General features: G+C 57.4%; 1 protein-coding gene across 2 annotated transcripts in view; it reads left to right on the forward strand.

The window, feature by feature from the left end:
* The window catches only part of LOC112227626 (F-box/SPRY domain-containing protein 1), a 15,158-nt gene extending 1,613 nt beyond the window's left edge, over positions 1-13,545 (forward strand). The window contains exon 3 of one of the 2 annotated variants that reach the window (XM_024392421.2): positions 13,073-13,545. In XM_024392421.2, coding sequence (XP_024248189.1) covers positions 13,073-13,279 — 207 coding nt within the window. In that variant the 3' untranslated portion in view covers positions 13,280-13,545. The remainder of the gene's footprint in view (positions 1-13,072) is intronic. The other variant, XM_024392422.2, reaches the window with a different exon arrangement.
* The last annotated feature ends 213 nt before the right edge of the window (positions 13,546-13,758 follow it).

The raw sequence follows: 13,758 nt of genomic DNA on the forward strand, positions 1-13,758 counted from the left end.
CTATGGGTTGAGCTAGCTGCAGGGTTCAGGGACATTGTCACTATGGGGTGAGCTGCAGGCAGGTTCAGGGGCGTTGTCACTATGGGGTGAGCTGCAGGCATGTTCAGGGGCGTTGTCACTATGGGGTGAGCTGCAGGCAGGTTCAGGGGCGTTGTCACTATGGGGTGAGCTAGCTGCAGGCAGGTTCAGGGGCGTTGTCACTATGGGGTGAGCTGCAGGCAGGTTCAGGGGCGTTGTCACTATGGGGTGAGCTAGCTGCAGGGTTCAGGGACGTTGTCACTATGGGGTGAGCTAGCTGCAGGCAGGTTCAGGGACGTTGTCACTATGGGGTGAGCTAGCAGGGTTCAGGGGTTCACGTTGTCACTATGGGGTGAGCTGCAGGCAGGTTCAGGGACGTTGTCACTATGGGGTGAGCTAGCTGCAGGGGTTCAGGGGTGACGTTGTCACTATGGGGTGAGCTAGCTGCAGGGTTCAGGGGCGTTGTCACTATGGGGTGAGCTGCAGGGTTCAGGACGTTTCAGTCACTATGGGGTTCAGGGGCGTTGTCACTATGGCTAGCTGCAGGCATGTTCAGGGACGTTGTCACTATGGGGTGAGCTAGCTGCAGGCAGGTTCAGGGGCGTTGTCACTATGGGGTGAGCTGCTGCAGGCAGGTTCAGGGACGTTGTCACTATGGGGTGAGCTGCAGGCAGGGGCGTTGTCACTATGGGGTGACTTCAGGGACGTTGTCACTATGGGGTGAGCAGGTTTCAGGGGACGTTGTCACTATGGGGTGAGCTAGCTGCAGGGGTTCAGGGACGTTGTCACTATGGGGTGAGCTAGCTGCAGGTTCAGCAGGGTTCAGGGGTTCGGGGCGTTGTCACTATGGGGTGAGCTAGCTGCAGGTTCAGGGACGTTGTCACTATGGGGTGAGCTGCAGCTGCAGGGTTCAGGGGCGTTGTCACTATGTTGGGGGTCTGCAGGCAGGTTCAGGGGCGTTGTCACTATGGGGTGAGCTAGCTGCAGGCAGGTTCAGGGACGTTGTCACTATGGGGTAGCTGCAGGCAGGTTCAGGGACGTTGTCACTATGGGGTGAGCTGCAGGGCAGGTTCAGGGACGTTGTCACTATGGGGTGAGCTGCAGGCAGGTTCAGGGACGTTGTCACTATGGGGTGAGCTAGCTGCAGGGGTTCAGGGACGTTGTCACTATGGGGTGAGCTAGCTGCAGGGTTCAGGGTCACTATGGGGTGACGTTGTCACTATGGGGTGAGCTAGCTGCAGGGTTCAGGGACGTTGTCACTATGGGTTGAGCTATGGGGTGAGCTAGCTGAGCTGCAGGTTCAGGGACGTTGTCACTATGGGGTGAGCTGCAGGCAGGTTCAGGGACGTTGTCACTATGGGGTGAGCTAGCTGCAGGCAGGTTCAGGGACGTTGTCACTATGGGGTGAGCTAGCTGCAGGCAGGTTCAGGGGCGTTGTCACTATGGGGTGAGCTGCTGCAGGCAGGTTCAGGGACGTTGTCACTATGGGGTGAGCTGCAGGCAGGCAGGTTCAGGGACGTTGTCACTATGGGGTGAGCTGTCACTATGGCAGGTTCAGGGACGTTGTCACTATGCAGGGGTTCAGCACTATGGGGTGAGCTAGCTGCAGGCAGGTTCAGGGACGTTGTCACTATGGGGTGAGCTGCAGGCAGGTTCAGGGACGTTGTCACTATGGGGTGAGCTAGCTGCAGGTTCAGGGACGACGTTGTCACTATGGGGTGAGCTAGCTGCAGGCAGGTTCAGGGACGTTGTCACTATGGGGTGAGCTGCAGGCAGGTTCAGGGGCGTTGTCACTACTGCTGCATTCAGGGACGTGTCACTATGGGGTGAGCTGCAGGCAGGTTCAGGGACGTTGTCACTATGGGGTGAGCTAGCTGCAGGCAGGTTCAGGGACGTTGTCACTATGGGGTGAGCTAGCAGGCAGGTTCAGGGACGTTGTCACTATGGGGTGAGCTGCTGCAGGCAGGGACGTTCAGGGGTGAGCTGCAGGCGTTGTCACTATGGGGTGAGCTGCTGCAGGCAGGTTCAGGGACGTTGTCACTATGGGGTGAGCTGCTGCAGGCAGGTTCAGGGACGTTGTCACTATGGGGTGAGCTAGCTGCAGGTTTCAGGGGCGTTGTCACTATGGGGTGAGCTAGCTGCAGGGTTCAGGGACGTTGTCACTATGGGGTGAGCTGCAGGCAGGTTCAGGGACGTTGTCACTATGGGGTGAGCTGCAGGCAGGTTCAGGGGCGTTGTCACTATGGGGTGAGCTAGCTGCAGGGGTTCAGGGACGTTGTCACTATGGGGTGAGCTAGCTGCAGGGGTTCAGGGACGTTGTCACTATGGGGTGAGCTAGCTGCAGGCAGGTTCAGGGACGTTGTCACTATGGGGTGAGCTTCAGCTGCAGGCAGGTTCAGGGGCACGTTGTCACTATGGGGTGAGCTGCTGCAGGCAGGTTCAGGGACGTTGTCACTATGGGGTGAGCTGCTGGCAGGTTCAGGGACGTTGTCACTATGGGGTGAGCTGCAGGCAGGTTCAGGGACGTTGTCACTATGGGGTGAGCTGCAGGCAGGTTCAGGGACGTTGTCACTATGGGGTGAGCTGCAGCTTCAGGGACGTTGTCACTGGGGGTGAGCTAGCTGTTCAGGGACGTTGTCACTATGGGGTGAGCTAGCTGCAGGCAGGTTCAGGGACGTTGTCACTATGGGGTGAGCTAGCTGCAGGGTTCAGGGACGTTGTCACTGTGGGGTGAGCTAGCTGCAGGGTTCAGGGACGTTGTCACTGTGGGGTGAGCTAGCTGCAGGGTTCAGGGACGTTGTCACTGTGGGGTGAGCTAGCTGCAGGGTTCAGGGACGTTGTCACTATGGGGTGAGCTAGCTGCAGGGTTCAGGGACGTTGTCACTATGGGGTGAGCTGCAGGCAGGTTCAGGGACGTTGTCACTATGGGGTGAGCTGCAGGCAGGTTCAGGGACGTTGTCACTATGGGGTGAGCTGCAGGCAGGTTCAGGGAAGTTGTCACTGTGGGGTGAGCTGCAGGCAGGTTCAGGGACGTTGTCACTGTGGGGTGAGCTAGCTGCAGGCAGGTTCAGGGACGTTGTCACTGTGGGGTGAGCTAGCTGCAGGCAGGTTCAGGGACGTTGTCACTATGGGGTGAGCTAGCTGCAGGCAGGTTCAGGGGCGTTGTCACTATGGGGTGAGCTAGCTGCAGGCAGGTTCAGGGACGTTGTCACTATGGGGTGAGCTGCAGGCAGGTTCAGGGACGTTGTCACTATGGGGTGAGCTAGCTGCAGGCAGGTTCAGGGGCGTTGTCACTATGGGGTGAGCTAGCTGCAGGCAGGTTCAGGGACGTTGTCACTATGGGGTGAGCTAGCTGCAGGCAGGTTCAGGGACGTTGTCACTATGGGGTGAGCTGCAGGCAGGTTCAGGGACGTTGTCACTATGGGGTGAGCTAGCTGCAGGCAGGTTCAGGGACGTTGTCACTATGGGGTGAGCTAGCTGCAGGCAGGTTCAGGGACGTTGTCACTATGGGGTGAGAGCTGCAGGCAGGTTCAGGGACGTTGTCACTATGGGGTGAGCTAGCTGCAGGCAGGTTCAGGGACGTTGTCACTATGGGGTGAGCTAGCTGCAGGTTCAGGGACGTTGTCACTATGGGGTGAGCTAGCTGCAGGCAGGTTCAGGGACGTTGTCACTGGGGGTGAGCTGCTGCAGGCAGGTTCAGGGGCGTTGTCACTATGGGGTGAGCTAGCTGCAGGCAGGTTCAGGGACGTTGTCACTATGGGGTGAGCTAGCTGCAGGCAGTTCAGGGGCGTTGTCACTATGGGGTGAGCTAGCTGCAGGCAGTTCAGGGACGTTGTCACTATGGGGTGAGCTGCAGGCAGGTTCAGGGACGTTGTCACTATGGGGTGAGCTGCAGGCAGGTTCAGGGGCGTTGTCACTATGGGGTGAGCTGCAGCTGCAGGTTCAGGGACGTTGTCACTATGGGGTGAGCTAGCTGCAGGGTTCAGGGACGTTGTCACTATGGGGTGAGAGCTGCAGGCAGGTTCAGGGACGTTGTCACTATGGGGTGAGCTGCAGGCAGGTTCAGGGACGTTGTCACTGGGGTGAGCTGCAGGCAGGTTCAGGGACGTTGTCACTATGGGGTGAGCTGCAGGCAGGTTCAGGGACGTTGTCACTATGGGGTGAGCTGCAGGCAGGTTCAGGGACGTTGTCACTATGGGGTGAGCTGCAGGCAGGTTCAGGGGCGTTGTCACTATGGGGTGAGCTAGCTGCAGGCAGGTTCAGGGGCGTTGTCACTATGGGGTGAGCTAGCTGCAGGCAGGTTCAGGGACGTTGTCACTATGGGGTGAGCTAGCTGCAGGCAGGTTCAGGGACGTTGTCACTATGGGGTGAGCTAGCTGCAGGCAGGTTCAGGGACGTTGTCACTATGGGGTGAGCTAGCTGCAGGCAGGTTCAGGGACGTTGTCACTATGGGGTGAGCTAGCTGCAGGCAGGTTCAGGGACGTTGTCACTATGGGGTGAGCTAGCTGCAGGCAGGTTCAGGGACGTTGTCACTATGGGGTGAGCTGCAGGGTTCAGGGACGTTGTCACTATGGGGTGAGCTGCTGCAGGTTCAGGGACGTTGTCACTATGGGGTGAGCTAGCTGCAGGCAGGTTCAGGGACGTTGTCACTATGGGGTGAGCTAGCTGCAGGCAGGTTCAGGGACGTTGTCACTATGGGGTGAGCTAGCTGCAGGCAGGTTCAGGGGCGTTGTCACTATGGGGTGAGCTAGCTGCAGGCAGGTTCAGGGACGTTGTCACTATGGGGTGAGCTGCAGGCAGGTTCAGGGACGTTGTCACTATGGGGTGAGCTGCAGGCAGGTTCAGGGACGTTGTCACTATGGGGTGAGCTGCAGGCAGGTTCAGGGACGTTGTCACTATGGGGTGAGCTAGCTGCAGGGTTCAGGGACGTTGTCACTATGGGGTGAGCTAGCTGGCAGGTTCAGGGACGTTGTCACTATGGGGTGAGCTGCATGGTTCAGGGGCGTTGTCACTATGGGGTGAGCTGCAGGCAGGTTCAGGGACGTTGTCACTATGGGGTGAGCTAGCTGGCAGGTTCTGGGACGTTGTCACTATGGGGTGAGCTTCAGGTTCAGGGACGTTGTCACTATGGGGTGAGAGCTGCAGGCAGGTTCAGGGGCGTTGTCACTATGGGGTGAGCTGCAGGCAGGTTCAGGGACGTTGTCACTGTGGGGTGAGCTAGCTGCAGGGTTCAGGGGCGTTGTCACTGTGGGGTGAGCTAGCTGCAGGCAGGTTCAGGGACGTTGTCACTATGGGGTGAGCTAGCTGCAGGCAGGTTCAGGGACGTTGTCACTATGGGGTGAGCTAGCTGCAGGCAGGTTCAGGGACGTTGTCACTATGGGGTGAGCTAGCTGCAGGCAGGTTCAGGGATGTTGTCACTATGGGGTGAGCTAGCTGCAGGCAGGTTCAGGAACTGAGTCACTATGGGGTGAGCTGCAGGGTTCAGGAACGGAGTCACTATGGGGTGAGCTGCAGGGTTCTGGGACGTTGTCACTATGGGGTGAGCTAGCTGCAGGCAGGTTCAGGGACGTTGTCACTATGGGGTGAGCTAGCTGCAGGCAGGTTCAGGGGCGTTGTCACTATGGGGTGAGCTAGCTGCAGGCAGGTTCAGGGACGTTGTCACTATGGGGTGAGCTAGCTGCAGGCAGTTCAGGGACGTTGTCACTATGGGGTGAGCTGCAGGCAGGGTTCAGGGACGTTGTCACTATGGGGTGAGCTGCAGGCAGGTTCAGGGACGTTGTCACTATGGGTTGAGCTGCAGGCAGGTTCAGGGACGTTGTCACTATGGGGTGAGCTGCAGGCAGGTTCAGGGACGTTGTCACTATGGGAGCTGAGCTGCAGGCAGGTTCAGGGACGTTGTCACTATGGGGTGAGCTGCAGGGTTCAGGGACGTTGTCACTATGGGGTGAGCTAGCTGCAGGCAGGTTCAGGGACGTTGTCACTATGGGGTGAGCTAGCTGCAGGCAGGTTCAGGGACGTTGTCACTATGGGGTGAGCTAGCTGCAGGCAGGTTCAGGGACGTTGTCACTATGGGGTGAGCTAGCTGCAGGCAGGTTCAGGGACGTTGTCACTATGGGGTGAGCTGCAGGCAGGTTCAGGGACGTTGTCACTATGGGGTGAGCTGCAGGCAGGTTCAGGGGCGTTGTCACTATGGGGTGAGCTGCAGGCAGGTTCAGGGACGTTGTCACTATGGGGTGAGCTGCAGGCAGGTTCAGGGGCGTTGTCACTATGGGGTGAGCTAGCTGCAGGGTTCAGGGACGTTGTCACTATGGGGTGAGCTAGCTGCAGGCAGGTTCAGGGACGTTGTCACTATGGGGTGAGCTAGCTGCAGGCAGGTTCAGGGACGTTGTCACTATGGGGTGAGCTGCAGGCAGGTTCAGGGGCGTTGTCACTATGGGGTGAGCTAGCTGCAGGCAGGTTCAGGGACGTTGTCACTATGGGGTGAGCTAGCTGCAGGGTTCAGGGACGTTGTCACTATGGGGTGAGCTGCTGCAGGCAGGTTCAGGGACGTTGTCACTATGGGGTGAGCTAGCTGCAGGCAGGTTCAGGGACGTTGTCACTATGGGGTGAGCTAGCTGCAGGCAGGTTCAGGGGCGTTGTCACTATGGGGTGAGCTAGCTGCAGGCAGGTTCAGGGACGTTGTCACTATGGGGTGAGCTAGCTGCAGGCAGGTTCAGGGACGTTGTCACTATGGGGTGAGCTGCAGGCAGGTTCAGGGACGTTGTCACTATGGGGTGAGCTGCAGGCAGGTTCAGGGACGTTGTCACTATGGGGTGAGCTGCTGCAGGCAGGTTCAGGGACGTTGTCACTATGGGGTGAGCTGCAGGCAGGTTCAGGGACGTTGTCACTATGGGGTGAGCTGCAGGCAGGTTCAGGGGCGTTGTCACTATGGGGTGAGCTAGCTGCAGGCAGGTTCAGGGACGTTGTCACTATGGGGTGAGCTAGCTGCAGGCAGGTTCAGGGACGTTGTCACTATGGGGTGAGCTAGCTGCAGGCAGGTTCAGGGACGTTGTCACTATGGGGTGAGCTAGCTGCAGGCAGGTTCAGGGACGTTGTCACTATGGGGTGAGCTGGGGGTTCAGGGACTTGTCACTATGGGGTGAGCTGCAGGCAGGTTCAGGGACGTTGTCACTATGGGGTGAGCTGCAGGCAGGTTCAGGGACGTTGTCACTATGGGGTGAGCTGCAGGCAGGTTCAGGGACATTGTCACTATGGGGTGAGCTGCAGGCAGGTTCAGGGACGTTGTCACTATGGGGTGAGCTAGCTGCAGGGTTCAGGGACGTTGTCACTATGGGGTGAGCTAGCTGCAGGGTTCAGGGACGTTGTCACTATGGGGTGAGCTAGCTGCAGGGTTCAGGTTCACTATGGGTTGTCACTGCAGGGTTCAGGGGTTGACTATGGGGTGAGCTGCAGGCAGGTTCAGGGACGTTGTCACTATGGGGTGAGCTGCAGGCAGGTTCAGGGACGTTGTCACTATGGGGTGAGCTGCAGGCAGGTTCAGGGACGTTGTCACTATGGGGTGAGCTGCAGGCAGGTTCAGGGGCGTTGTCACTATGGGGTGAGCTGAGCTGCAGGCAGGTTCAGGGACGTTGTCACTATGGGGTGAGCTGCAGGCAGGTTCAGGGGCGTTGTCACTATGGGGTGAGCTAGCTGCAGGCAGGTTCAGGGACGTTGTCACTATGGGGTGAGCTGCAGGCAGGTTCAGGGACGTTGTCACTATGGGGTGAGCTGCAGGCAGGTTCAGGGACGTTGTCACTATGGGGTGAGCTGTTCAGGGACGTTGTCACTATGGGGTGAGCTAGCTGCAGGCAGGTTCAGGGACGTTGTCACTATGGGGTGAGCTAGCTGGCAGGTTCAGGGACGTTGTCACTATGGGGTGAGCTAGCTGCAGGCAGGTTCAGGGACGTTGTCACTATGGGGTGAGCTAGCTGCAGGCAGGTTCAGGGACGTTGTCACTATGGGGTGAGCTGCAGGCAGGTTCAGGGGCGTTGTCACTATGGGGTGAGCTGCAGGCAGGTTCAGGGACGTTGTCACTATGGGGTGAGCTGCAGGCAGGTTCAGGGACGTTGTCACTATGGGGTGAGCTGCAGGCAGGTTCAGGGACGTTGTCACTATGGCAGGTTCAGGGACGTTGTCACTATGGGGTGAGCTGCAGGCAGGTTCAGGGACGTTGTCACTATGGGGTGAGCTAGCTGCAGGGTTCAGGGACGTTGTCACTATGGGGTGAGCTAGCTGCAGGGTTCAGGGACGTTGTCACTATGGGGTGAGCTAGCTGCAGGTTCAGGGACGTTGTCACTATGGGGTGAGCTAGCTGCAGGGTTCAGGGACGTTGTCACTATGGGGTGAGCTGCTGGCAGGTTCAGGGACGTTGTCACTATGGGGTTGAGCTGCAGGCAGGTTCAGGGACGTTGTCACTATGGGGTGAGCTGCAGGCAGGTTCAGGGACGTTGTCACTATGGGGTGAGCTAGCTGCAGGCAGGTTCAGGGACGTTGTCACTATGGGGTGAGCTGCAGGCAGGTTCAGGGACGTTGTCACTATGGGGTGAGCTGCAGGCAGGTTTCAGGGACGTTGTCACTATGGGGTGAGCTAGCTGCAGCTGGGGTGAGCTGCTGCAGGCAGGTTCAGGGACGTTGTCACTATGGGGTGAGCTGCTGCAGGGGTTCAGGGACGTTGTCACTATGGGGTGAGCTGAGCTGCAGGCAGGTTCAGGGACGTTGTCACTATGGGGTGAGCTGCTGCAGGCAGGTTCAGGGACGTTGTCACTATGGGGTGAGCTAGCTGCAGGCAGGTTCAGGGACGTTGTCACTATGGGGTGAGCTAGCTGCAGGGTTCAGGGACGTTGTCACTATGGGGTGAGCTAGCTGCAGGGTTCAGGGACGTTGTCACTATGGGTGAGCTAGCTGCAGGGTTCAGGGACATTGTCACTATGGGGTGAGCTGCAGGCAGGTTCAGGGGCGTTGTCACTATGGGGTGAGCTGCAGGCAGGTTCAGGGACGTTGTCACTATGGGGTGAGCTAGCTGCAGGCAGGTTCAGGGACGTTGTCACTATGGGGTGAGCTAGCTGCAGGGTTCAGGGACGTTGTCACTATGGGGTGAGCTGCAGGGGTTCAGGGGTTGTCACTATGGGGTGAGCTGCAGGCAGGTTCAGGGACGTTGTCACTATGGGGTGAGCTGCAGGCAGGTTCAGGGACGTTGTCACTATGGGGTGAGCTGCAGGCAGGTTCAGGGACGTTGTCACTATGGGGTGAGCTGCAGGCAGGTTCAGGGACGTTGTCACTATGGGGTGAGCTGCAGGCAGGTTCAGGGGACGTTGTCACTATGGGGTGAGCTAGCTGCAGGGTTCAGGACGTTGTCACTATGGGGTGAGCTAGCTGCAGGGTTCAGGGACGTTGTCACTATGGGGTGAGCTAGCTGCAGGGTTCAGGGACGTTGTCACTATGGGGTGAGCTAGCTGCAGGGTTCAGGGACATTGTCACTATGGGGTGAGCTGCAGGCAGGTTCAGGGACGTTGTCACTATGGGGTGAGCTGCAGGCAGGTTCAGGGGCGTTGTCACTATGGGGTGAGCTGCTGCAGGCAGGTTCAGGGACGTTGTCACTATGGGGTGAGCTAGCTGCAGGCAGGTTCAGGGACGTTGTCACTATGGGGTGAGCTAGCTGCAGGCAGGTTCAGGGACGTTGTCACTATGGGGTGAGCTGCAGGCAGGTTCAGGGACGTTGTCACTATGGGGTGAGCTGCAGGCAGGTTCAGGGACGTTGTCACTATGGGGTGAGCTAGCTGCAGGCAGGTTCAGGGACGTTGTCACTATGGGGTGAGCTAGCTGCAGGGTTCAGGGACGTTGTCACTATGGGGTGAGCTAGCTGCAGGGTTCAGGGACGTTGTCACTATGGGGTGAGCTAGCTGCAGGGTTCAGGGACGTTGTCACTATGGGGTGAGCTGCAGGCAGGTTCAGGGACGTTGTCACTATGGGGTGAGCTGCAGGCAGGTTTGGGGTGAGCTAGGGACGTTGTCACTATGGGGTGAGCTAGCTGCAGGCAGGTTCAGGGACGTTGTCACTATGGGGTGAGCTAGCTGCAGGCAGGTTCAGGGACGTTGTCACTATGGGGTGAGCTAGCTGCAGGCAGGTTCAGGGACGTTGTCACTATGGGGTGAGCTAGCTGCAGGGTTCAGGGACGTTGTCACTATGGGGTGAGCTGCAGGCAGGTTCAGGGACGTTGTCACTATGGGGTGAGCTGCAGGCAGGTTCAGGGAGTTGTCACTATGGGGTGAGCTGCAGGCAGGTTCAGGGACGTTGTCACTATGGGGTGAGCTGCAGGCAGGTTCAGGGACGTTGTCACTATGGGGTGAGCTGCAGGCAGGTTCAGGGACGTTGTCACTATGGGGTGAGCTGCAGGCAGGTTCAGGGAAGTTGTCACTATGGGGTGAGCTGCAGGCAGGTTCAGGGAAGTTGTCACTGTGGGGTGAGCTGCAGGCAGGTTCAGGGACGTTGTCACTGTGGGGTGAGCTAGCTGCAGGCAGGTTCAGGGACGTTGTCACTATGGGGTGAGCTAGCTGCAGGCAGGTTCAGGGACGTTGTCACTATGGGGTGAGCTAGCTGCAGGCAGGTTCAGGGACGTTGTCACTATGGGGTGAGCTGCAGGCAGGTTCAGGGACGTTGTCACTATGGGGTGAGCTAGCTGCAGGGTTCAGGGACGTTGTCACTATGGGGTGAGCTAGCTGCAGGGTTCAGGGACGTTGTCACTATGGGGTGAGCTAACTGCAGGGTTCAGGGACGTTGTCACTATGGGGTGAGCTGCAGGCAGGTTCAGGGACGTTGTCACTATGGGGTGAGCTAGCTGCAGGGTTCAGGGACGTTGTCACTATGGGGTGAGCTAGCTGCAGGCAGGTTCAGGGGGACGTTGTCACTATGGGGTGAGCTGCAGGCAGGTTCAGGGACGTTGTCACTATGGGGTGAGCTAGCTGCAGGCAGGTTCAGGGACGTTGTCACTATGGGGTGAGCTAGCTGCAGGGTTCAGGGACGTTTTCATTATGGGGTGAGCTGCAGGCAGGTTCAGGGACGTTGTCACTATGGGGTGAGCTAGCTGCAGGGTTCAGGGACGTTGTCACTATGGGGTGAGCTGCAGGCAGGTTCAGGGACGTTGTCACTATGGGGTGAGCTGCAGGCAGGTTCAGGGACGTTGTCACTATGGGGTGAGCTGCAGGCAGGTTCAGGGACGTTGTCACTATGGGGTGAGCTGCAGGCAGGTTCAGGGACGTTGTCACTATGGGGTGAGCTTCAGCTGCAGGGTTCAGGGTTCTGGGACGTTGTCACTATGGGGTGAGCTAGCTGCAGGCAGGTTCAGGGACGTTGTCACTATGGGGTGAGCTAGCTGCAGGGTTCAGGGACGTTGTCACTATGGGGTGAGCTAGCTGCAGGGTTCAGGGACGTTGTCACTATGGGGTGAGCTGCAGGCAGGTTCAGGGACGTTGTCACTGGGGGTGAGCTGCAGGCAGGTTCAGGGACGTTGTCACTATGGGGTGAGCTGCAGGGTTCAGGGACGTTGTCACTATGGGGTGAGCTGCAGCTGCAGGTTCAGGGACGTTGTCACTATGGGGTGAGCTGCAGGCAGGTTCAGGGACGTTGTCACTATGGGGTGAGCTAGCTGCAGGGTTCAGGGATGTTGTCACTGGGGTGAGCTGCAGGCAGGTTCAGGGGCGTTGTCACTATGGGGTGAGCTGCAGGCAGGTTCAGGGACATTGTCACTATGGGGTGAGCTAGCTGCAGGGTTCAGGGACGTTGTCACTATGGGGTGAGCTAGCTGCAGGCAGGTTCAGGGACGTTGTCACTATGGGGTGAGCTAGCTGCAGGGTTCAGGGACGTTGTCACTATGGGGTGAGCTGCAGGCAGGTTCAGGGACATTGTCACTATGGGGTGAGCTAGCTGCAGGCAGGTTCAGGGACGTTGTCACTATGGGGTGAGCTAGCTGCAGGCAGGTTCAGGGACGTTGTCACTATGGGGTGAGCTAGCTGCAGGCAGGTTCAGGGACGTTGTCACTATGGGGTGAGCTAGCTGCAGGCAGGTTCAGGGACGTTGTCACTATGGGGTGAGCTAGCTGCAGGCAGGTTCAGGGGCGTTGTCACTATGGGGTGAGCTAGCTGCAGGCAGGTTCAGGGGCGTTGTCACTATGGGGTGAGCTAGCTGCAGGGTTCAGGGGCGTTGTCACTATGGGGTGAGCTAGCTGCAGGGTTCAGGAACTGTGTCACTATGGGGTGAGCTGCAGGGTTCAGGAACGGGTCACTATGGGGTGAGCTGCATGGTTCAGGGACGTTGTCACTATGGGGTGAGCTAGCTGCAGGGTTCTGGGACGTTGTCACTATGGGGTGAGCTGCAGGCAGGTTCAGGGACATTGTCACTATGGGGTGAGCTAGCTGCAGTCAGGTTCAGGGACGTTGTCACTATGGGGTGAGCTAGCTGCAGGGTTCAGGGACGTTGTCACTATGGGGTGAGCTAGCTGCAGGGGTTCAGGGACGTTGTCACTATGGGGTGAGCTAGCTGCAGGGTTCAGGTTCAGGGGACGTTGTCACTATGGGGTGAGCTGCAGGGTTCTGGGACGTTGTCACTGTGGGGTGAGCTGCAGGCAGGTTCAGGGACGTTGTCACTATGGGGTGAGCTAGCTGCAGGGTTCAGGGACGTTGTCACTATGGGGTGAGCTGCAGGCAGGTTCAGGGACGTTGTCACTATGGGGTGAGCTACAGACATAGTTATAGACACATCTGAATACATAAATGCACATGTCCTTTTAAAGCTCTGAGCCATTGTTTAAGGCTGATGAATCATCTCAATGGAGTGTCTCTAGTTATTAGATTGAAATGTATTTGTTTGATGAGTTAGGCCTGTGCAGTAGGATGCATGTCAAGAAGAACGCCACCTTAAATGAGAAGTTCTCATTACAGTAAAGCATGTGTTAATTGTAGCTTTTGAAAGTGAAGCCGTTCTCTGTATTGTAGCTGTTACTTACTGTTATATTACTTTCTAGTGTAATGGTGTGCGTCCACAGATCGGGGAGAGGATACGAGTAATCCTGGATATGGATAACAAAACCCTGGCCTTCGAGAGAGGCTTTGAGTTCCTGGGAGTGGCCTTCCGAGGGCTTCCGAAAGCCTGCCTCTTCCCGGCCGTCTCAGCTGTCTATGGCAACACTGAGGTGACCATGGTCTACCTGGGCAAGCCTCTGGATGGGTAGCACTGCCACAAGAGCAGCCGGTGCCATGTCAGGTGTGCCAAGCATAATGACTGTTGGTTGGCACCTGAGAAGACTCTCAACTAACATTCCACAACCACTGGGGTGAAACCTAAAATCAAAATGGATGCTAGTGATCATTGACGGACAAGTGGGGAGGTGGGTGTGTGGACTAGAGGTTGTTTCAAAAGGGTTTTCTGTCTCAACATGGATGTTATATCCACTAGCTGCTGGACCATTTTATTTACAGTATGGGAGGACTTGACTTTTTTTTAATTTTTTTTTTTTAATGTTATTTTATGAAGTAACAACACTGCTGAATTCCGTACATGCGGTTGGTTGTATGTCTGTTCCTATGAGGCCAAACCAAAATATGAACTGTGGCAAATATGTAAATAAAACCTCATCGTATGATAGAGGAACAAGTCATCATCGTGAGAATATTGTCGATGTGGAAATGTGAAGCTGTAACTATAACTGCC

Source organism: Oncorhynchus tshawytscha, linkage group LG29 (assembly GCF_018296145.1).
Source record: "Oncorhynchus tshawytscha isolate Ot180627B linkage group LG29, Otsh_v2.0, whole genome shotgun sequence".
Lineage (NCBI taxonomy): Eukaryota > Metazoa > Chordata > Actinopteri > Salmoniformes > Salmonidae > Oncorhynchus > Oncorhynchus tshawytscha.